Below are 22,399 nucleotides of genomic sequence, written 5' to 3' on the forward strand. Positions count from 1 at the left end.
GAGAAGGCTTGAAGCGCGTTCAGTGGGAGTCAAGGTGCAAAAAATAAAGGCAAAAGTACTTTAGTCTGGGGAAGAATGCAACTTGCGATGTCCGGGTCCTGAATATTGGGATGACTTACCGTTATCTATGTGTTGTGTTGTATTACCTTGTGTCTGAAGTGCCTTTTCCAGGATATTCTCTTGCAGATGTGAGCACTGAGCAGGTTTGCGAGTCAGGGCTCAGGATATTATTTTGGCCACCAGAATGCAGTCCTCTCTGAGAAATCTAGATTAAGTCTGTTGCTTTGAAAGTGTGTGGAATTGGTTGAGAGAAAATCCAGGTCTTCAGGACTGTGCTGCCTTATGTAGAAAAAAATCTGTTCTTCTTCCTGTATTCTTTCACTGCACGCTTTTCAGCTTTTCTAACTACAGAGGTTATGGTCTCTATTGACAACAGATTTTGGGTTTTATGGTGCAGTCCTGATTCCAGTTTATCTGTAAAAGAGGATCCACTGTACCCTGGAGTAGACATAGGAAAAATTGTATGCACTTCTAAACTAACTTGTGTGCAAGGAGGAATTGCATTCAAGTCGTGGCAACAAGTTTAATTTTGTCCTGTCTTGATGATGACCTTGTTAATGTTCTCTTAATGTAGTGTACTAATGTGGTAAGTGACAACAAAAGCAGGTGGGTGTTGTTTATGAAGAACTCCAAAGGAGCAGACCACATGAGGGCAGTTCTGTTGCTGGCTCCCAGTCCTGCCTCTTTACCTAAGTTCAGCATCCATCCTGTCTTCCCGACCCACTCTTATTCTCACCCTCAAGTTTTGCTGCTTCTTTGTTACAGTCTCCATCTGCTTCAACTGAGTCAGCAAAGTCCATAGAAATTGCTGTCAGCCCATGTCAAAGTTCCTGGAAATTGCTGTCAGGTGGTATCTAACTGTGGCCCTATTTGCTCCATTCATAGAGTCATAGAATCATGGAACGGTTTGGGTTGGAAGGGACCTCAAAGACCATCCAGTTCCAACCCCCCTGCCATGGGCAGGGAAACCCTCCACTACACCAGGTTGCCCAAAGCCTCATCCAGCCTGGCCTTGAACACTTCCAGAGATGGGCCATCTACAACTTCTCTGGGCAACCTGTTCCAGTGCCTCACCAGTCTGCAGTCTGACCCAGTCCTTCTTAATACTGCTTTTCTCTTACCCTTCCAGTCCAATTCTTCACTAGGTTTCCTTTTTCAGTTTCAGTGTCTAGCCCTGGTACACACTGGGTGGCTTCTGAATGGTGACACCAGAAGAGCAATGCCCCTTCCAGTTCCCTTTCATATTCCCAGCCCTCCTCTCCCTGCAAGTTCCAGCTCCCTCTCTCAGCTCCTACTGCATTGTGTCTCTCCTTGTCATTTCCTCAATCAACTTCCATTTTTAATCCCTTTGCCATACCCTGTTTTATAAGAAATTTCTCATCCTGTCTCTTTGCTGGGCCGATTTGTCTTCTGTAGCTCATGGGAGGACAGAGTGACCCCCTTCTCCCTAGTCCTGTTTGTCGGTCCCTGTACATATTTGTCTATAGTCTTAGTTTCCTTTGGTGGCAAAATCCCTGGGCTTTTTGTTTTCTTCTAGTCCCTCTCCTGACAAGCCCTTTCCAGTGTCCTCAGTTATCCCTTAGTGACTCATAGTCTCTGTGTGAGAAGCCCAGCCACCTTTGCTCAATCTCAAACTTTTGATTCAACTGTTCAGCTTCCACTTTTTTCTGATGAACGTTGTTGTCTCAGCCTGATAGCTGGTGGGGTTTTTGAAAGCAGATAGACACTGATCTTCCACGAAAATGGCTTGTGTGATACCTCCAAATGTCCCATCTTCAGATGTTCCTTTCCTTCCTTCCTTGCTTTTGTCGGAATTACACAACTTCTGCACAGAGGAGCACCATGGGATTGCCAAGAGTACAGAGAGACCAACTATTGTGGTGCTCAACCCTCCTCTAGCGGTTATGAAAGTAGCTTTCACAGGGGAAAAGATGGTTTTGAAGCTTGGCTTGAAGCACGCTGGGGTCCTCAAGGTCCACCATACCTCTGAGCTGTGTGAGCTTGCACAGCCTGGAACTGTCCTGCTACGTTTGACGCTACCCTGATCCGGTCGTTGTGAAATTTGGCTTCATTTTACTACTCAGGCTTTTATCTGGACAAAACTGGCACAGTGTGACTGCCTTTTGTTGTTGCTGAAATAACCACCAGTCCGGACTCAAAAAAAATCTCTGCCTTAAAATGCTGTAAAGCATGGTGAGGAGGCAAGGATGGGCAGGAAAGAAAGGGTGCTACGGCTGTTTAGAGAAAAATTCACCAGTAGTGTTTCCAACAATAGGACTGTAGATAACGTCCATGTAAAATTTACTTGCTGTAAAAGGATGCCCGTGATCGTATTTTGTTTCCGTGTAACTAATTTAGCACATCGAGACTTGTCACGCTACTGCTTCAGTCTTGGGCACTGACGGTGTGCTCTAGTCCTGCCACTTGCAACATTTAATAATTTACAGCAAGAAGAGGAGATCAAGGTGGCATACTTCCAGAGGACTCGGATTGTGTCCTGCAGCGGACTGCTCATGCACACTGGTGTAACCTGTGTGAACTATGTATGTGGCTGCTCCGAGTTGAAGGCCAGAGGCATTCTTCACCCTAAAGTACTTTAAGACACTTAGAATCATAGAATGATTAGAGTTGGAAGGGACCTCAAAGGTCATCTAGTTCCAACCCCCCTGCCATGGGCAGGGACACCCTCCACTATACCAGGTTGCTCAAAGCCTCATCCAACCTGGCCTTGAGCACTTCCAGGGCTGGGGCATCCACAACTTCTCTGGTCAACCTGTTCCAGTGCCTCACCACCCTCAGAGTGAAAAATTTCTTCCTTATATCTAATCTAAATCTCCCCTCTTTCGGTTTAAATCTATTGCCCCTTGTCCTGTCACTACATGCCCTTGTAAAAAGTCCCTCTCCAGCTTTCCTGTAGGCCCCCTTTAAGTACTGGAAAGCTGCAATAAGATCACCCCGGAGCCTTCTCTTCTCCAGGCTGAACGGTTGTTGATGCTTTGACGTAAATTAAATGTTTTGGGTTCCAATTAAGATTGGTGTTTTTTTCCCTATGGTCAGTTTTACGTGCCCTCAGCAAGAATTGCTGGGGTTTAAGGAAAAAACAGGCGTTTTCAGTGCCATTCTTTCCCTTCCCATTTGAAACAGTTTTGTTTATGCTATATTGAGACCAATATATCAAAAGAACTCCCAGATACACAATTTCTGCTAATGCTGCTAATGTTTTGGGGGCTTTTCATGTTTGCTTTTTTAAGTTCAGGCTTTCATATTGATCTAAGGCCCTCTAAAGAAATTGCAGGGCTTAAGTAACACCATCTTATTCACCGAAAACAATGCCATGCCTAGATCTTATTTCAGAGTTGCCTTCTGTTTTAAACTGTATTGTAATACTCCTTGTAAAAATTTAATTCCACTGGAACCTGTGACTCGATAGCAGAATTAGCTGCTGGGTAAACCGTTCAGTTAATTACTGAAACTGTGATCTCAAAGAGGAGAGCCAAGAAGGAATGCAAGATGAGTGGAAATATTTTAATTAATGAACAAAAACTTGTAGACAGGTGAAGGGAAGGGATAAGTTTTGAAGGGCAAATGGCAGCAATACATTTTTGATTGCAAGAATAGGTGACCTCTGGCAAACCCCATTACTGTGCTGTTGTAGGAGGTGCAGCTAGGCAATTCCTTAAGTTACAGGTAGGCTGAAGCTCTCTATACACACCTTATTCAGAGCTTAATTCACTTTATTTGCTTCCAAGTCCAGAGTATGAGCCAAAACCTTACAAGGAAGGGTCTTCTAGAGGAATTTTTGTGGCTCAGTGGGATTGATTGTGACTACTACAAATGGTTTGTGAATTGGCTTTTAAAAATGAACCACGGAAGCTGTGCTCCCTGCTGCAGCCATCCTCCCTTTCAACAGAGCAGTGGTGCTCTGGTCAGTAGCTGCTACAATTCTTGTTCCTGCATCCTGTTTGTGCCCTCAAATCCCTGTTTTTCCCATCCTCCCTGCTCCTCTAGGGCCTCGGTGTGATTGTTTACCTTACAAGACCATCATGTCTCCATCACCTGGAGCTCTGTACTGCTCTCCGAGTCCCAGTTTTCTTTTCTCTGTGCCCACGTGCGCAGCTTTGGTGGCAGCTGTGGTACCCTGCCGTTCCACTGCAAGTCCTCAGCAGCCACCTTGGCCGTGCTGCTCCCTTGCTGTTTTCTGCCTTCTGAACCTTTTGCATCATCTTTTGGAGTGGTACTGGGTGATAAGCAAGTGTATACAGACAAAAATAGACAGATACATGCATGCATGCATCCATATTAACATTTATAAGAAATATATATATTTGATAACCATCAGCTCTCAGTGAGACAGTGCAAGAAAACCCACATTTTATTCTCTGATGGATCGTTTGCCAGTACTTGGGCTCACTGAAGTGTGTTTCTGATTCCACCTCCCTCTCCCACTTGTATGCAAATATGGAAACAAGATTTTAAGGCAGTATAAATCGTAGCTGTAGGATTTGTGTGTATGTGTGACCTTTGAAGGCTTTTGAAGGGGACTGGAACTAGATGATCTTTGAGGTCCCTTCCAACCCAAACCATTCTGTGGTTCTAGAAATGCTTGTTGTTGCTTTAAGTGTGTGCGTTTTCGTGACAGATTGAGCCTTGTTTCATGTGTATCACTGAAAATAAATACCACATAACTGGAAAATAACAGAAATTGTGGCTGAAATAGTTGTAACAGGCGACTCAAACAGTTGTAACAGGCAACTGGAATTAGTTTTTTATTTTATGTAATATGTAGTCTTTGTTGACCACCACTTTGGCAAAATGTAACACTTCCCTTTTTCTCAGAAAACATTAGGAGATTCCTTTATGCATTGACTTAAGCATTCACGTCACTTCCTTTTTCATTTTAGAAAAATATGTGATATTAGTCATAGTCCTAAAATGATTATATATTAACTTGTGGCTTATGTCAAACTGGTTTTGGATGGAAATCAAGCCAGTTTAAAACACACAAAACCACATTCCTGGATTGTTCTTAATAAATACATGAAACTGCTCTTATTCCATTAGTTATAGAATTAAAAAATAAACCTGGTTTCTGTTTAAAGCTTAGCTGATTTAGTGAAGAAAGGAAATATAATTGATGTTTGGGTAATTGAAACAATCATCAGGGCAGCCAGGCACTTAAAATGAATGGTTTGTAGACAGGTGTGATAATAGCAGCATAGCTGGGAGAAACATAATCTGTGGGAAAAGTCATTATTAGTGCAGCATTTTTTTTTTTTTTAATGTTGTACCAAGATTATAACCAGTAAAAATGTCACATGCCATTCCCATAAGCAAGATAAATGTTTTGATGACAGTGGGTACACAAGAATCTGGAAACGTTGATTAAATTCAGAGCTTCAGCAGTTCCTGGTAACCAACATGTTCTGGAGTTGATTGAGATTTCAGAGAACTATTATTGCATCTGATCTATTTATTTTATTTTTTTTTTCCTTCCCTGTTCACAGCAGGCTTTATTCTGGGCGAAACGTAAATATCTGATTGCTGAAAAATCACTAGCACATCCGTAGTCATCTTTTGGTAACAAGAGATCATCCTGAAAAAGTAGAATGGAGACAGAAATAACTTACACAACCACCAGGCATTAGTCACTCCTCGCTCTTACATAACGCTCACGTCTTCAGGCAGCACGCTGGCAGCTGGGCTTCTTTGTGGTGTTTGTTTGGAGGAGAAGTTTTCTGTCTCATTCAGCAGAGGAAGATGATGAAGCCAAGAGTTAAGGGGCGTGCTGGGGGGCCCACAGCACGTAACCAGTGAGAGTATTATGGCTGGGAAGCATCCGTCATCCTACATTGGACAAAGCCAACAGCAGAGTGGAGCTCGGTGGCAGTGTCTCCTCGTGTGCTTTCCCTGCTCAATCCCTGGCCTTTTGGATCTGCTGGTTTTTGAGGCAGAGCGAGTGAAGGCTGCAGCACTTGTCATTTTTCCTTTTGTTTGCTATTCTAGGTGAGGAGGCGTTGTTTCCTCTTCACTCTGCTATGCCTTGATGAAAAGGACAGATAGAAATACATGGCTTGAAACACTAAGCATGGCTTTTCAGCAGTTGAAAACTAAAATTAAGCTTGCCAGAACTCTTAAACACGCGCGTGTTAACCCTAGCACCAAGAGGAATGCTGATACGCACGGATTTTCCGTTGTGGATTTGCCCACTGCACTGGCTGTGTAATCTTAGTAATGTATGAAAATGGGTGGGATTCTCTGGGAGATAAGCCATTTTGGTATGGGAATTTCCTTGTAATGGTTCAGTACTCATGCTGGCTGCTTTCTTGGGGCTTGATCCCGTTAGTTTTGATACGTGTTGAATGTTTGTTCCCAACTGAACAATGTTAAATCGAGTTGGAATCACTCTGGGATCTCACTCTGAAAGTTTATTTCTTGAGGCTGAAAAGAATTGCTTTGTGATCACGTTTTCATCTTAAGTACAAGAAATCAGAGTACTGCAGGAGTGTGTTTTTATTCTCAGCTTATTGTTGTGTTTATAGACAGTGAATTACGTTATAGCTTGGCTTGTCTATAACCACATATTATGTTTCCAGTTCTTCCTTTTCAGAGTTACATGTAAAGGATGGTGCTGTTTTCTCGTTGGTCAGTGTCCTGAGATGAAATATCAGAGGGGAATTTGCTAATGTCCCTAGAGGATATTCAGGACTTTGTGTGATTTTACACGTTTGGGTTTTTTTTTAAATAAAAATGTCAAACCAAAATATTGGAAAACTGGGACTCCAATTATCAAGCAGAACTAAGATGGCCTTTCTTTAAGAGTTAAATTACATTATTATTGAACGTACTGTAAAATTGCTGTAAAATCATAGCAAAAGTAATACTTTTTGAAAAGATTAATTTGTTATCGAAGTCCAGAAACAATGAGCGGGCCAGGGAAAGTGAAGAGGAGATAATTATTTATAAGAATATAAGGTTGGACACACATAGCCATCTGGTAGCAATTTTAAAACAGAAGCCATTAATTTCTTTTACTTCACACAATGTAATTGTGGAACTTGTGGCCACAGAGTTTACAGAGGCCAAAATTGTAACTGGGTTCAGAAAGGAATTGAGTGAGGTCATGATAGGTGGATTCATAAGAGGATGCTACACAATCTGAATCTATCTAGGAGAAGGATCTATTTGTTTCCAATATTATTATTTTTTTAATAGCATTTCTCTGTCAAAAGGTGCGTTTATGTTTTCCCACAAATTTGAAAATGTTTGTAGTTGCATATATGTGGAGTCACTCCTTAGTGGCTGTTAAAGTTCTTTAGGAGCACTGAATGCACCTGCCTTTACTCTCTGAGGTCACATACATGGATACGTAGAAAACTATTACTCGTAAAGATCTGATGATGCAAAATAAATAATATGCCTGCTCTTTGTTTGGTTTAGGGCGCCGAGGCTTGTTTGACCATTCATCACACAATGCAAGCTCAAAAGTAAAAGAGAGGAAACTACAAGGGACTTGTCCTCCAGTTGGTCGCGGAAACTATGGAAAACCGTGTTTGAGTGACAGCAGTCATAGGACCCCATGTTTTAATCCCCAGAATGGTTTTCACACAATACATGCAGAGCATAGTCCTGTGAAGCCGAGGATTATTACGGTGGTAAAACCTGGTGGACGCACACTCAGAAGGATAACCTTGCTTCTCAACAGGAGATCGGTCCAGACCTTTGAACAGCTGATGGCTGACATTTCAGAAGCTCTGGGATTTCCACGCTGGAAGAATGACCGTGTGAGAAAGCTTTACAATCTGGGAGGCAGAGAAATCCGAAGCGTTTCTGACTTCTTCAGGGAAGGTGATGCATTCATAGCTATGGGCAGGGAGCCCCTCACTTTGAAGAACCTGGAAGTGGTATTACAAGAGCTTTATCCTGAAAATCCTTATGCTGCCAGTGCTGCCGTTCAGCAGAGTGAGGATCAGTCCCAAAAACTGAAGAGCAGGCTGTACGACAAGGCTTCGAAAGTGGACAGTGGCTTTCATGAGACAGAAGTTGCCAAGAGCTGCAGCGATGGCGTGTCTCCCAAACTGGTAGCTGGACACGAAGGAAAAAGTCAAGCCAAGACGAAGCAAGAGGAAAAAATGAGAACCAAAAAAAAGTGGAGTAGAGAGAGCTGGGGTGGTGACCAGGGAGTAAAGCCTTCTAGAAAGACCCGAGAAAGCGAGAGGTACCTTAACCATGAGAGGAGTACTGAGGAGGGATTAGAAGAGAGTTCAGAGGAGGTGGTGAGGTGCGAGAAGTGTGAACAAGAAAGGCAGGCCAGACAAAAGTTTCAAAGGGAAAGGCAGGCTGAGGCCTCATTTGAGAACAGAGACCTGAACACAGGTGCGTGTCAGAGGTACCACGTAGAAAGAAACGCAAAAATCAGGAATTGCCGAAAATCTTCAGAAAGTTGTCTGGAAGGTGAGGAAGTTGGTTGGAAAGATAATGGCTGTAGGAGGATGTGGAAGCCCCTAAATAGGAATGTTAATGAAGGGCTAGAGAAGCAAAAAAGGAGCATTGAGAAGGAAAGGGATGTGGAGAAACGTAAAAACTATGGGAAGGAAGTAGTAAAAATCAAGAACGCTGTAGAAGGGCTGCAGCTAACTCATGAAGTAAAGGAAGAGAATGGAAGTAGCTGCATAATGAATCAAAGTGGTTGGCTAAAGAAAGACACTCCGAGGGATGCTGAGAAACAATCTAAAACACACAGGGAGGGCAGAGAGGGGCAAAGGGCTAAAGAGGAGGGTGCCAGAAGAGAGGGGAATATGACATGTAGAGAGAGTGACGTGACGCGACGAGAAAAGACAGGGGAGCGCAGGGTGAATAAAGAAGAAAAGGCTCCAGGACTGGAAAACACAAGCCAGAGGCATGCCATTAAAACCAGAACTGATGTGGAAAAACACTACGAGATTGGCAGAACTATTGGGGATGGGAACTTTGCAGTGGTGAAGGAATGTCGCCACTGTGACTCCGATCAGATCTATGCCATGAAGATTGTTGATAAATCCAAGCTGAAAGGGAAAGAGGACATGATGGAAAGTGAAATTCTGATCATTAGGAGTCTCTCTCATCCCAATATAGTAAGCTTAATTGAAGTGTATGAGACAGAAGCGGAGATCTACCTAATCCTGGAGTATGTCCCAGGAGGGGACTTATTTGATGCAATCATAGAAAGCGTGAAGTTCACGGAGCATGATGCTGCTGTCATGATCACTGACCTGTGTGAAGCACTGGTTTATATTCACAGCAAGAACATTGTCCACAGGGACCTCAAACCAGAGAACCTTTTGGTAAGTGTCGCATGTGTGCAGGAGTTATATTTATTTTCCTTTTATTTATGGATCTTTGACTATCTGACTTTGCAAATACTGTGCAGGGATAACATGCTGTGGCAGGACTGTTTGGAAAAACGGGTACAATTTTGAAGTGAAATTACCACTACAGTTTTCTTTGTGTAGATCTGCTATGCATTGCAGATAGCAGTGCTTGCAGACAGAAATTTAAATAAAAATGACCTGGCTTTCAGGGGTAGTGAACATTTGTATTTTTCTGGAAATCAGGCCTGTTACTTAGCATCTGACTTTTAGGTATGCAAGGATGATTTTTTTTGCACGAAACATACACTGAATCATAAGGTATCTTCCTTGCAGACCAAAATTTACTAAAATTGCTAATTTAGCTTATTTATTTGGTGAACTTTTTGTCCCCTGCAGTCACATGTCCTGCAGACCACTGTGCTAATCCTCTGCTGTAGTGATTTCCATCTTGTGTCGATTTATTTTTTAGGAGCAGAAGTATGATGCTGCTGATTGAAATAATCTGACAGTAAGATGTGAGTGTGTTGGGGAAATACAGCACTAAAGTCAGCTTAAATACTAACTTCAGGCCAAAGAGAAAAGTTCTTTTTTTCTAACACATTTCTCAGGCTACACTCTTTGCATCCAGCACTGAAGTCAACAGCATTACTCACATAGAATCATAGAATCATAGAATGGTTAGGGCTGGAAGGGACCTTCAAAGGTCATCTAGTCCAACCCCCCTGCAAGGAACAGGGATATCTCCAACTAGATCAGGTTGCTCAGGGCCTCATCCAACCGGGCCTTGAACGTCTCCAGGGATGGAGCATCCACCACCTCTCTGGGCAACCTGTTCCAGTGTTCTACAACTCTCATGGTAAAAAATTTTTTCCTAATATCCAACCTGAATCTACCTCCCTCTATTTTAAAACCATTACCCCTTGTCCTGTCACAACTGGCCCTCTTGAACAGCCTCTCCCCATCTTTCTTGTAGGCCCCCTTGAGGTACTGGAAGACCGCTATAAGGTCACCCCGGAGCCTCCTCTTCTCCAGGCTGAACAGCCCCAACTCTTTCAGCCTGTCCTCATAGGAAAGGTGCTCCAGCCCTCTTATCATCTTCGTGGCCCTCCTCTGGACCCTCTCCAACTGGTCCATGTCCTTCTTATGTTGGGGACTCCAGAACTGGACGCAATACTCCAAGTGAGGTCTCACGAGGGCAGAGTAGAGGGGGAGAATCACCTCCCTTGACCTGCTGGCCACGCTCCTCTTGATGCAGCCCAGGACGCGGTTGGCCTTCTGGGCCGCAAGAGCACATTGCCGGCTCATATTGAGCTTCTCGTCCACCAGTACTCCCAAGTCCTTCTCCTCAGGGCTGCTCACGATCCATTCTCCGCCCAGTCTGTATTTGTGCCTGGGATTGCCATGACCCAGATGTAGGACCTTGCACTTGGCCTGGTTAAACTTCATGAGGTTGGTACGGGCCCACCTCTCCAGCCTGTCGAGGTCCCTCTGGATGGCATCCCTCCCTTCCAGCGTGTCGACGGCACCACACAGCTTGGTGTCATCGGCGAACTTGCTGAGGGTGCACTCCATGCCACTGTCCACGTCACCGACAAAGATGTTGAAGAGGGCCGGGCCCAACACGGACCCCTGAGGGACGCCACTCGTGACCGGTCTCCACATGGACATCGAGCCGTTGACCACTACTCTCTGAGTACGGCCATTGAGCCAATTCCTTATCCACCAAGTGGTCCATCCATCAAACCCATGCCTCTCTAGTTTAGAGAGAAGAATGTCGTGCGGGACAGTGTCAAAAGCTTTGCACAAGTCCAGGTAGATGACATCCGTTGGTCGACCCTTGTCCACCGATGTTGTCACCCCATCATAAAATATATTCACATGTGAATATGTGTGGGAATGTTTGCAGTGTTGACACTTGACAAGACACCCATTGTAGAACAGTAACAGTAATTAACTCTCCCTTGCTAATTACATTAGGCTCTTGTACTAGGGTTCCAAATTTCCTGATAGATACCAAATACTTCCCAGTATCTAACAAATCCGGTTTGATCTGCTGGTGGAAGATGGTTGTTAGCCAGAAAAAAAAGGTGGTAGATTATTTAGTCCTATGTGCTGTTCAGTTCTTTAAGGGAATTAATTTTGGGAAGAAATAAGTGTGAATGTCTGGAGAAAAACAGCAGTGTAGCCTGTGTGACATGCAGAGGTTGAACAAGGCTGGGCCTCAAAGGTTTGATCCCAAACCTTCTGGCCAACGACTAGCATCTCTACTAGGTCCTGCCATGCATCCTGCTTGGTCTGATGAAGATCCTTGGCCTGTGGTCTGTGTATAAATAAGACAGCGAGTGCAAGCAGCTGGTTTGCAGGAAGAAGTATGTGTCTGGGCCCTGCCTTCGTGTCTCATTTTGCCATTAGAACAAAACTTCACTTGGAACTGCAGCGCTTTTTCCAGAAGCTGATTTTCCATTATGAACCAGGCTCTGCTCCTTCCCATTCGCTGAAAATATCTAGTGCATGTGAAGCACCTGAGATGAGATGTTTCATTTCCCTCTGTGATACGTAGTCATCGCAGTGATGCCAGTAAGCAGAGAGAGGCGTGATACAGGTCTGGCTTGGTTCTTCCCATGTTGGGTTTGCAGCACTGCAAAACAGATTGCTGGGCAGCAGTGAAGTTGTGTAGTGCTGAAATAATCACGTTGCCCATTCTGACAGTCAGAAAATAGAATCATAGAACCACAGAATGGTTTGGATTGGAAGGGACCTCAAAGATCATCTCGTTCCAACCCCCCTGCCATGGGCAGGGACACCCTCCACTACACCAGGTTGCTCAAAGCCTCATCCAGCCTGGCCTTGAACACTTCCAGGGATGGGGCAGCCACAGCTTCTCTGGGCAACCTGTTCCAGTGCCTCACCACCCTCTGAGGGAAAAATTTCTTCCTTATATCTAATCTAAATCTCCCCTCTTTCAGTTTAAATCCATTTCCCCTTGTCCTATCACTACACGCCCTTGTAAAAAGTCCCTCTCCAGGGACAGAGCTGGAGGAAAAAATATTTTTCAAGGACATACTGGCCCCTAGCCTGTAGGTGTTTTGTCATATGAAAACAGCCTTACCCAAGCACTATGGGGAAGAAAATTGTGCCTGTTTCTGTTTCACCTTGCTGCTAATTGGCTGTTAGTTATTAGTATTAGTTATCATTTACATAAAGCATCCTTTCGAAAAGTCAGTCTGTTCAATGAGCCAAATGAGTTTATAAGCCTTGGTAGTGTGGGATAGCTCACATGCTATGTCATCAGCATAGCTGTAAATACAGGTCATTTGAGCAAGTTTCTGGCTTTTCTGACTTTTTAATGTGCTGCCTCTGACTCCTCGGAGCGACTGGAGCAGTAGCAGCAGAGCAGGAAGGAGACCTACCACTAATCTTGACGTCAGCCAGTGCTGAGCAATAACTAAGAAATGTCATAGGTTCATCTGCTGGTGGCGGGTCAGGGGCTGGGGCAGCCCTCCAGAGAGGAAGCACAATGCTGGAAGTGCTGGCATCCGGCAGGGATGTCCTCGGTTGTGGGATACCTCTTGCTTCGCTTCCGATTGCTGCGCTGTGGATGTTTAAGTCTGAATGGTCTCTCTAGGCGTTCTTTGTACGAAGAGGACAGAAATAGCTCTGTACTTTTAGACTGTTGACTTGTTTGTCCTACTTAGGGGTCGTCTTTTGGTCAGGTGGATCTTGTCCTTTCTTTTTCTTGCCAGCTGTTTTTCCTTAACCCTTTCCAGCAATTGGGAAACGGAAGAGAAAAGATCCTTGGGCTGTTTTACTAAGGAAATACATTTGTCTACTGTAAACCTGCTTTGTGTGAGAATCTGACCATGTTCCTAATGACTTGTGAACCTACTGGCTGATTTCCATCAGAGCTGACAGAGAAGCGGCAAACTGGGGAAAAAATATTTCCATAAGTTTCATGAAAATAAACAGCTGGGGAAAGAAGGAAAACCATTTCTGTCTCTACAGAGGAGAAGGTGGAAATACACTTTCATGTCTAGTGAATTGCAAAATTATTGACACAGGAGAGAGTCAGAAACCTGGTGTAATATAGGTGCTGGCATTTCTTAACTTGTGGGTCAGAAATGAACTTCAAATTGTAGTGGTGTTCCAGGTTGTAGCTGCAAGAGATCCAAAGCCACATCCTTGCCCCCTTTTTGGGGGGGACAGGGTGTATTTATGATTGTAAACTTATCTCCTTGTACACTTCTGAAACATGGTAATGTAGTAATTGTTTAACACTCAGCTTTATAAATAATATAAGTGTTAGAGCTTTTATGTGTTTGAGGTTTTTTGAGTTTTTTCCTTCCTCCCTTCTTTTTCTTTCTCTCAAGTTCTCATATCTATATGAAAACCTCAAGTACATTGTTCCTCTCATTTGACTTTGCTTTTGTGACACTATTTTGTCGTGGTTTTAGGCTGATCCAGCAACTAAAACTCACACAGTCTCTCCTTCTCCAGTAAAGTAGAGAGGAGAGGGAAAAAAAAAACCAAAGAGACTGAGGGTTGAGACAAGAACAGAGGGAGCACCCACCAACCATGGTCCCAGGCAAACCAGACAGGGCTTTTCTCAAAGCAAAAGAGTTTATTAATGATTACTTAGAAGGACAAAGGGAAACAAAAACCGATTACTCGAGAGGACAGAAAGAAACAAAACCAGATCTTAAAACCGACACCTTCCCCCCCCCTTTCCTTTTCCTCCCGGCTCTACCTCCTCCCCCCAGCAGCACAGGGGGCAGGGACTGGGGGAGTGCAGGTCAGTTCATTCCGTGCTGTTACTGCTGCTTCTTTCTTAAAGGAGAAGGAGTCCTTACACCCTTTTCCCCTGCTCCAATGGATCCGCTACCCATGAGGAAAAATCCACAAACTTCTCCAACGTGAGTCCAGCCCACTGGAAACAATCCTTCCCCACAGATTGCTCCGGTGTGGGCTTTACCACAGTCTCGGGTACTTAGGGAGCTGTAGCCACTCGCTCCGGCGTGGGTCGTCACGCAGACTCCAGATGCCTCTCTGCCTTGTCGTGCACCCCAACACGACCAGCCTCAGGCTCAGGCATCTTCTCCCCACGGGCTGCGAGTGGGTCTCTGCTCCACCGAGGCCGTCCTGGTTGCAGGGGGGCCGCCTGCTATCTCACCATCAGCCGCAGGGGAAACTCGGCTCCGGCACCTCCTCCCGCTCCATCCTCACTGACCTGCTGTGGATGCGGCTGTTTCTCTCAGATCTCAGTCCTCTCCAGGTGAACTCAGCCCAGTGGGCACCCCGGGAGTGGGGTGCCCCCGAGTTCCCCAGCTGGCTCCGCCGCCGCCATTCTCCGTGGGCGGCGCCGGCCCGACGCAGGCAGCCGCCCGGCCGGGAGCCAGGGAGCGGGGGCAGTGCCCTCCTCCCTTCTCTGCTCGATCCTGGGCAAAGCACCTTTTCCGGTCCCTTTGTCCTGACTTAAATAGGGCAATTCGCAGAGGCGCCCTATTGGCTCAACCCCGAGGGGGATGGCAGTCTGATCTGGTGGCCAGAACTAAGCCTAACCCGGTTCCAAAACCGGGGAGGTCGCAGGGAGCAAAACCCCTCTCCTGCCACCAGAACCACCTCCCCCTCCACATCAAACCGTGACATTTACATATATACAAAGCATCGTCAGAGGTTTCCAAGTGCATTTGAGTTAAAATCCTGTTTAACCTGTCAGGAGCTTTCAGTATGATAAACCTACCCAGGGAATTTTCTGTAAGATTTTTCATATAGATTCTTCTAGCTAGAAGTAAGAGGTGTCTGAAACTCAAAGGTGTAAGCAGTGCTTTTTCTTTAGCTCTGTTTCTAATACACAAGAAGTCCAGTGAACTAGCTTGCTTTCATGGCATCTACATGAAGAATCTGTGCTACAGTATATATAGAGTCATAGAATCACAGAATGGTTTGGGTTGGAAGGGACCTCAAAGATCATCTAGTTCCAACCCCCCTGCCATGGGCAGGGACACCCTCCACTATACCAGGTTGCCCAAAGCATCATCCAACCTGGCCCTGAACACTTCCAGGGATGGGGCATCCACAGTTTCTCTGGGCAAACCTGTGCCAGTGCCTCACCACCCTCAGAGTGAAGAATTTCTTCCGTCTATCCAATCTAAATCTCCCCTCTTTCAGTTTAAAGCCATTTCCCCTTGTCCTATCACTACATGCCCTTGTAAAAAGTCCCTTTCCAGCTTTCCTGTAGGGCCCCTTTAAGTACTGGAAAGCTGCTATAAGATCACCCCGGAGCCTTCTCTTCTCCAGGCTCAACAGCCCCAACTCTCTCAGGCTGTCTTCACAGGAGAGGTGCTCCAGCCCTTGGATCATCTTCGTGGCCTCCTCTGGACCCGCTCCAGCAGCTCCATGTCCTTCTTGTGTTGGGGACTCCAGAGCTGAACGCACCAGTATTCCAGGTGGGGTCTCAGGAGAGCAGAGTAGAGGGGCAGCATATGTGCATACATGTGCTATGAATCATCATGTTAACCACTGTGATGGATTTCACAAAGTAGATTTGAATACAGACAAGAACTTGAAGAGCTGGGAGTTGTCAACAGACGGGAGAAAAGGAAAATATCAGTTTATCCCTGTTTTGAAGAGGATCTTAGCTTTGCTTTAGTGTATTGTAATCTTGGATGTATGGCCGGGATGGCTAGAAATCCTCAAACAATATTCTAATGTTGTGCTATGACATCTGCATTTGAGAGTAGTGAGCAATTCTGTCTGCCTTTAGTCCAAGACTACCAGATATTGGCTTCCCTTGAAGTTGGAGGGCACGAGTAGTTGTGTTGCTTCAATTGGGTGTCTACAGAAAGCGTACTGAATGCTGGTTTTCTGTATCTCAATTAACTCTACAGGCAGGTAAGGCAAGGCACCACTTTAAAATGGACTTTTGGAACCATTCTTGGTAGTTTTGAATGCAGAAGCAGTAATAACTGTCTGTTAGGGGTTGCAATAAGGCTAGCGCGTTCATCTAATGTTCCTGTTTTTGCTTGTTTCTGACTGTTTCACAGAGCACGTACTGTAGATGTCGGAGGCTAGAATTCTCTTGAGCAGGTTGTACGTTTCTGTGATACGGCTACGAGTGAGTAGTCTGGCCTCAGGAAGGAGCAAAAGCAACCTGAGCAGCTTTTGTTTCTGCAGTGAAGCATATTTGCATGGCCAAGGCAATGCCAGGTAATGGAAAGGCAGACTGGAGAGTACAAAGCTGGAGGTGAAGGGAATGCATGCCCTGTCCGAGCTGACTTGGAGTTGTTCTGAGCATAGTGTCAGTGAAGATGCTGAGGAGTTCTGGGCTGAGGGTTGCAGGACTGCTGTCTTTGAAATGATTGTCACAAAGCTGTGAAAATGTTCCTGCCTGATCGACAGTTCAGTAAAATGAAAGCGGAGTGGTTTTGTCCTGGAAGAACAGATGGTGCAGTGTTGCCACCTGGTGCTGTGATGAGAGATGAGGAGTCTGGCATCCTGATAAAAAAGTGTAACTGTATTTTACAAAGCAAGACGTTTCCTGCGGATTTTGGGTTTGGGATTAAGACCAGTGTGTTGTCCACCCTACCCACCCCCATGCTGGTTTCTAAAAATTTATATAAACATTCAGTATTACTCGTCTTAGGTACAGTAGCATGCAGGGTGTCAGTTGAAACTCCATGTGACATAGTTTTCTTACATAATTTTAAAAGCTTTGTTTATACAATAAGAAAATACATTAATGCTCATATTTTCATAGTTCATATAACATTGAGCATTTCAGTTGTGAGTTTGTGTAGCGTTTTACCACTGTCACCTCTAGTGTTAGAATATAAATCCGGTGGATAGATGCTGCTCTAGCAAGTAACTGTTGCCTTTGTGATTTACTTTTCATTTTTGGCAAAAAAATCATCATGAAGCTGACTAATGTAAATAGGGAAAATGGCTATGGCATTTTAGCTTTTCCCTGGAGAAGTTTTGACTGAATGGTTGTAGTAAACTTTATTTTCAGTTTCACACTGAAAAATATTTTTTCTTGGCAAAACAAACAAAAAAAACCCCAAAATGTTTTCCTTAATCTAAACTAGAAGAGTGCTTGTATTTTCTATAAAGATAAAAAGAGATTAGTAGGCTGTAATGTATTACTTTGTAATGTATTTTTTTTTTCTTAAAAAAAAAAAACCCGAAAACTTTTTGCTTAATCAGAATTGGATGAGTGCCTACAGTTTCTATGAAGATGATAAATGGGAATTAGGCAGCTGTAATGTAGGAGAGCAAATTTCATCCTGTCTGTGCCCTTACTTGTCTTGTAATAGAGACCATCTTGAATTTTTGGCTTTCTCAAGCGCTAGCTGATGGCAAAGTATGAAGTGTTTCAACATTATGCTCCAGTTTGTCCATTCAAAGCTGGAGTCCAGCTTGGCTTTCTTGTAGACATTTTAGCTGCTGCTCTGTTCCCCATAGTTCCAGAGACAGTCCATTTTCCATTTAAAGCAAATTCATGGCATTTTTTACCTCTTAAAGAATATTTGAGTATCAGTCACCAGTATTAAGACGACTGATGTGTTTAATTATTACTGCTACATTCTTCATGACTTGACCTTTGCATGTAGAATCATAAAATAGTTTGGGTTGAAAGGGACCTTCAAAGGTCATCTAGTCCTTTGCAATGAGCAGGGACATCTTTCTACTAGATCAGGTTGCTTAGAGCCACATCCAGCTTGACCTCAAATATTTCCAAGGATGGGACGTCTACCACCTCTCTGGGCAACCTGTTCCGGTGTTTCCCTACCCTCATCGTAAAAAAATTTCTTCCCTATATCTAGTTTGAATCTACCCTCCTTTAGTTTAAAACCATTGCCCCTTGTCCTGTCGCTACAGGCCCTACTGAAAAGCCTGTCCTCATCTTTCTTATAAGCCCCCTTTAAGTATTGAAAGGGCAAGTAGGGTCTCCTCGGAGACCTACCTCGAAAGAGGGGTCTTTCTCTTCCCCAGGCTGAACAACCCCAACTCTCTCAGCCTTTCCTCATAGGAGAAGTTCTCCAGCCCTCTGTGGCCCTCCTCTGGACCTGCTCGAACAGTTCCATGTCCATCTTGTCTTGGGGTCCCCAGAGCTGGATGCAGTACTGCAGATGGGGTCTCACGAGAGCGGAGTAGAGGAGGCAGGATCACCTCCCTTGATCTGCTCGCCACTCTTCTTTGGATGCAGCTCAGGATACAGTTGGCTTTCTGGGCTGTGAGTGCACGTTGCCAGCTGATGTCCAGCTTTTCATCCACCAGTACCCCCAAGTCCTTCTTGGCAAGGCTGCTCTCAATGCATTCTCCACCCAGCCTGTACTTGTGCTTGGAATTGCCTTGGCCCATGTGCTGGACCTTGCACTTGGCCTTGGTGAACCTCATGAGGTTCGCACAGGCACACTTCTTGAACTTGTCCAGGTCCCTCTGGATGAAATCCCGTCCCTCAGGCATGTCAACTACACCATTCAGCTTGGTACCGTGAGCAAGATTGATGAGGGTGCACTTGATCCCACTGTCATGGACATGTTTTATTTCTTAAAATAATGTTTTGTTAACTGCATTACAAATTAATGCTGAAGACCCATGCCTACAAAATTAGAATGGGAAGAAGTCTTTTGATTGCTTTCCAGGTTGATGTAGGAGATGGGAACTGCTGAAAAGAACCATTTAGGAGGATGTTCTGTATGGATCTGTTTCTCCAACTCTTATTATGTGATGGCTGTGACTCATTTATTTTCAGGGCAGAGTAATTTGCAAAGCAAGAGAAGCTTTTGTTTGTTTTGAGGTCGTGGGTTTATTTTTTTTGTTAGACCTGTGTGATGGAGATATGCTTTTCAAGTGACACTGTAAAGTCAGTAGCTTACCTGGGAATATTGCATTTAAGCAAAAAGATGTCCACAGCGTTCTTCTTTGCTTTCTTAGGGCAAAATAAGAGTTTACTTTCCAAAGAGGAAATTTTAACATTTAATTGACTCTTCGTTGTTGTTTGTGTTCCTCCTTTTCATTTCTTGCAAATTACAGCGTGCCAGAGTTTGTAGAGAAAAGTTTTCTTTTTCCATTATTGCTTGTCGTCTTACATATATGCACCCTCTTAGTATAAGGGGATAAAACCACTTTCTGAACACTGTTCATGAAAATACTGTTTCCATTTCATGTTATTTTGCCTGCAGGCACTGTTATTAGACCTTCTTCCTGTTCATTATTAACTGCTTCCTTTATCTTTTGCTGTCTTAAAATGCATCTGGACTAAATATATGTATTTTTCATTGGGTCTAGGTTCAGCATAACGCAGATAAATCTACAACGCTGAAACTAGCAGATTTTGGCCTCGCAAAGCAGGTTACGAAACCCATATTTACTGTGTGTGGAACACCGACGTATGTTGCCCCTGAAATACTTGCTGAGAAGGGTGAGTGTGTTTATTTATAATTTGTCATAAATCATACAATTACTTCGAACTTTCTAATCATGGAAATATTCCAAATGTTGCAACCTACTTTGCAGGGTAGGAGGTTGGCTAGCAGTGTGAAAGAAAGGGAAACCTTTAAGCTTTTGACAAACTCAAGCATGACATTGGTCATGTTTGCATTATTAATGTCTGCCGTGATGTGACACTGATTTCCAAGCACACAAGCCGTAAAATATCAGGGATGGTAATTGCTGAAGTGGGGAAATGAGCAAAAGTTCCTCTTGCAGCCTGAGGGTAGTCAGCCCTGTTTCATGACTGTAACCCAACCAACCTTCCAAGGCCCCTAATGATGAAAAAACACTGTGAACGTGCGCGTTAAACTAATGTAACAAGCCAAAATATGTTTTGCATCAGAAGAGATTTTGGAGATTTCGTGCCCAAAAAGATTCAGACAGTTTCGTCAATGACTCAAGCAAAGCTATTTCTGGTTTTCGTTCTGTGGAGCTGGGTGCACGTCTCCAGTTATCCAGTTTCAATGGAAACTTGGCACTCTTAGTGCTTTTTCAAAGGGGATCTGAGGAGGACTGTTTTGGAAATGTACGCTGTGTTTTCTCAATTAGTCTCCAGTTGACACTGGCCTCGTGAGACAGTGTTTGTGGAACGTGTTGAAGAAGAGAGGCACTTCTGTGAGAGCTGTAGTCGTTAACAGGCAGAGCAGCTCAGCTTGTAAGCACGATGTACCAGGCACTTATTCTTCTGCTGACCTCATCTTTTTAAGAAACTGAGCAGAGCTTCTGTGTTTCTTGGAAAATAGAATGGAAAAGAAACCGTTCCCTACCAGTTGCGAGCTTTCTTTCTAAAACAGGACTTTGGGTTTGTCTTTTCTTCTTTAGGCTATGGGCTCGAGGTAGATATGTGGGCAGCTGGTGTGATCCTTTACATTCTGCTCTGCGGTTTTCCCCCTTTTCGCAGTCAGGATCGTGATCAAGAAGAGCTATTTCAGATCATACAGCTGGGTCACTACGAGTTCCTTTCCCCATACTGGGACAATATTTCTGGAGGTAAGATTCAGCATCATTCAGAACAGATCTGAGAAGTGACCAGTTTCTCTGGGGTGGGAAGAACTCCTTTTTGTCCAGGGCAGTGAGCTCGATGAACTTGGGCATGTCTTGCAGGTCTCCTTTGTGTGAGTCTGTGTTTGCTTTAAAATGTGTGTTTAGTCCTCTGGTAGTATGGATGGCTGTGAATCTGAATATTAGGTCTGGTTTGATGGATTGCTCACTTTCTGCGGCAAGAGCAAGGATTTTCCTCACCTGGCTTACCTGAATTGTCTCTGTAGAAAAAGGTACCAAAATAACCTCTAGGGTTATGTTAGATTGTAAAGATAGACACAAAAATCTCAAAGGCTGAGAATGAAATCCTTGCTGTGCAGAATGCATTGTGGGTTTTCTGTTGGGATCAGTGGGGTCTGCACGTAGTAGTTTTTTCCTTCTCACAGACTACTACAGTGTCTTTTGTGCACTCTTCAAAATCACAAACCCTAAACCCCCTCTGTCCCTAAACAGCCTTTTCAAGACCATGCTCAACAGCATTCTATGACCTTCATGCTCCTTGAGGGATGAGATACCCAGTGCTGATTTCTGGGAATCTGAACACCTAGCCTTCAGCATGCTTTCAAGATCAAACTCCCTTCACTGCCTCCTTTCTTTCTGAAGGGGAGAACGATACCAGTAAAAGATATGCTGGAGATCTAATAACTCCTGTCACTAGTTCTAAATCCAGTTGTTAAAATATCTCCTGCGGATAGTCACAAAAGTCAAAAGTCACTATGGTAGAATTAGTAAGAAAAAATAAGGAGGACATTTTGTGTAGGTGTAACTCTCAGCACCATCACGTCACTGTTCTTTTCCCCTCTCTCCTTTTCTTTCTTTCATAATAGCAGCAAAAGACCTCATAACCAGGCTGTTGATAGTGGATCCCCAGAAGCGCTACACAGCACGCCAAGTACTTCAGCACCCTTGGATCAGAACCGCTGGAAAAACCAACAGCAGGAATTTGCAGAGGGAAGTGACAATAAACATCGAGCGTCATTTCCGGGCACAGCGCCGAAAGGAGGTTGCGGGTGACGACACGTGAAACCTCTTCAAGCTTGTTTAGCCGTCTTTTTAGGGATTGACAAATTATTGAACTTTTCTTTTCTGAACGGATCGGGCCTTTCGTGTATAGCTGTTGCTGGCCATCGCCATCCCTTTCTTTTTGGTTCTGAGATTCAGAAGGAGGACAGAGATGAAATTCGCATCCACATCCCTCTAATGTTCCTTGGGAGTCTCTTTGTTGACAGCAGGGGGGACTAGATATTTCCTGGAGGGTATCTGTTATTTTTCTTTAAATACTGATTTGGCTTTTACAAGCATATACTTTTTTTTTTTTAATTTATATATTTTAGATGACAAATGTTTGCTTCTGTGACTGACACTAGTGATGACTGTGAAATGCTTTCTCTTCTCTCTTTTTGTGTGATATCTTCCAGGAGTTTTGTGTTTATAATGTTTTCAAAATAACTGTCTGCATA

General features: G+C 44.2%; 1 protein-coding gene across 1 annotated transcript; it reads left to right on the forward strand.

Annotated features, from left to right (window-relative positions):
- The first annotated feature begins 7,505 nt into the window (after positions 1-7,505).
- Positions 7,506-21,963, forward strand: DCLK3 (doublecortin like kinase 3). Its single transcript, XM_086614739.1, has 4 exons — positions 7,506-9,380; positions 19,695-19,827; positions 20,721-20,888; positions 21,767-21,963. The coding sequence occupies exons 1-4, from the start codon at positions 7,791-7,793 to the stop codon at positions 21,961-21,963; spliced, it is 2,088 nt and encodes a 695-aa protein (XP_086470865.1). The 5' UTR covers positions 7,506-7,790.
- The last annotated feature ends 436 nt before the right edge of the window (positions 21,964-22,399 follow it).

The sequence above is a fragment of the Tauraco erythrolophus genome, chromosome 7 (assembly GCF_009769465.1).
Source record: "Tauraco erythrolophus isolate bTauEry1 chromosome 7, bTauEry1.pri, whole genome shotgun sequence".
Lineage (NCBI taxonomy): Eukaryota > Metazoa > Chordata > Aves > Musophagiformes > Musophagidae > Tauraco > Tauraco erythrolophus.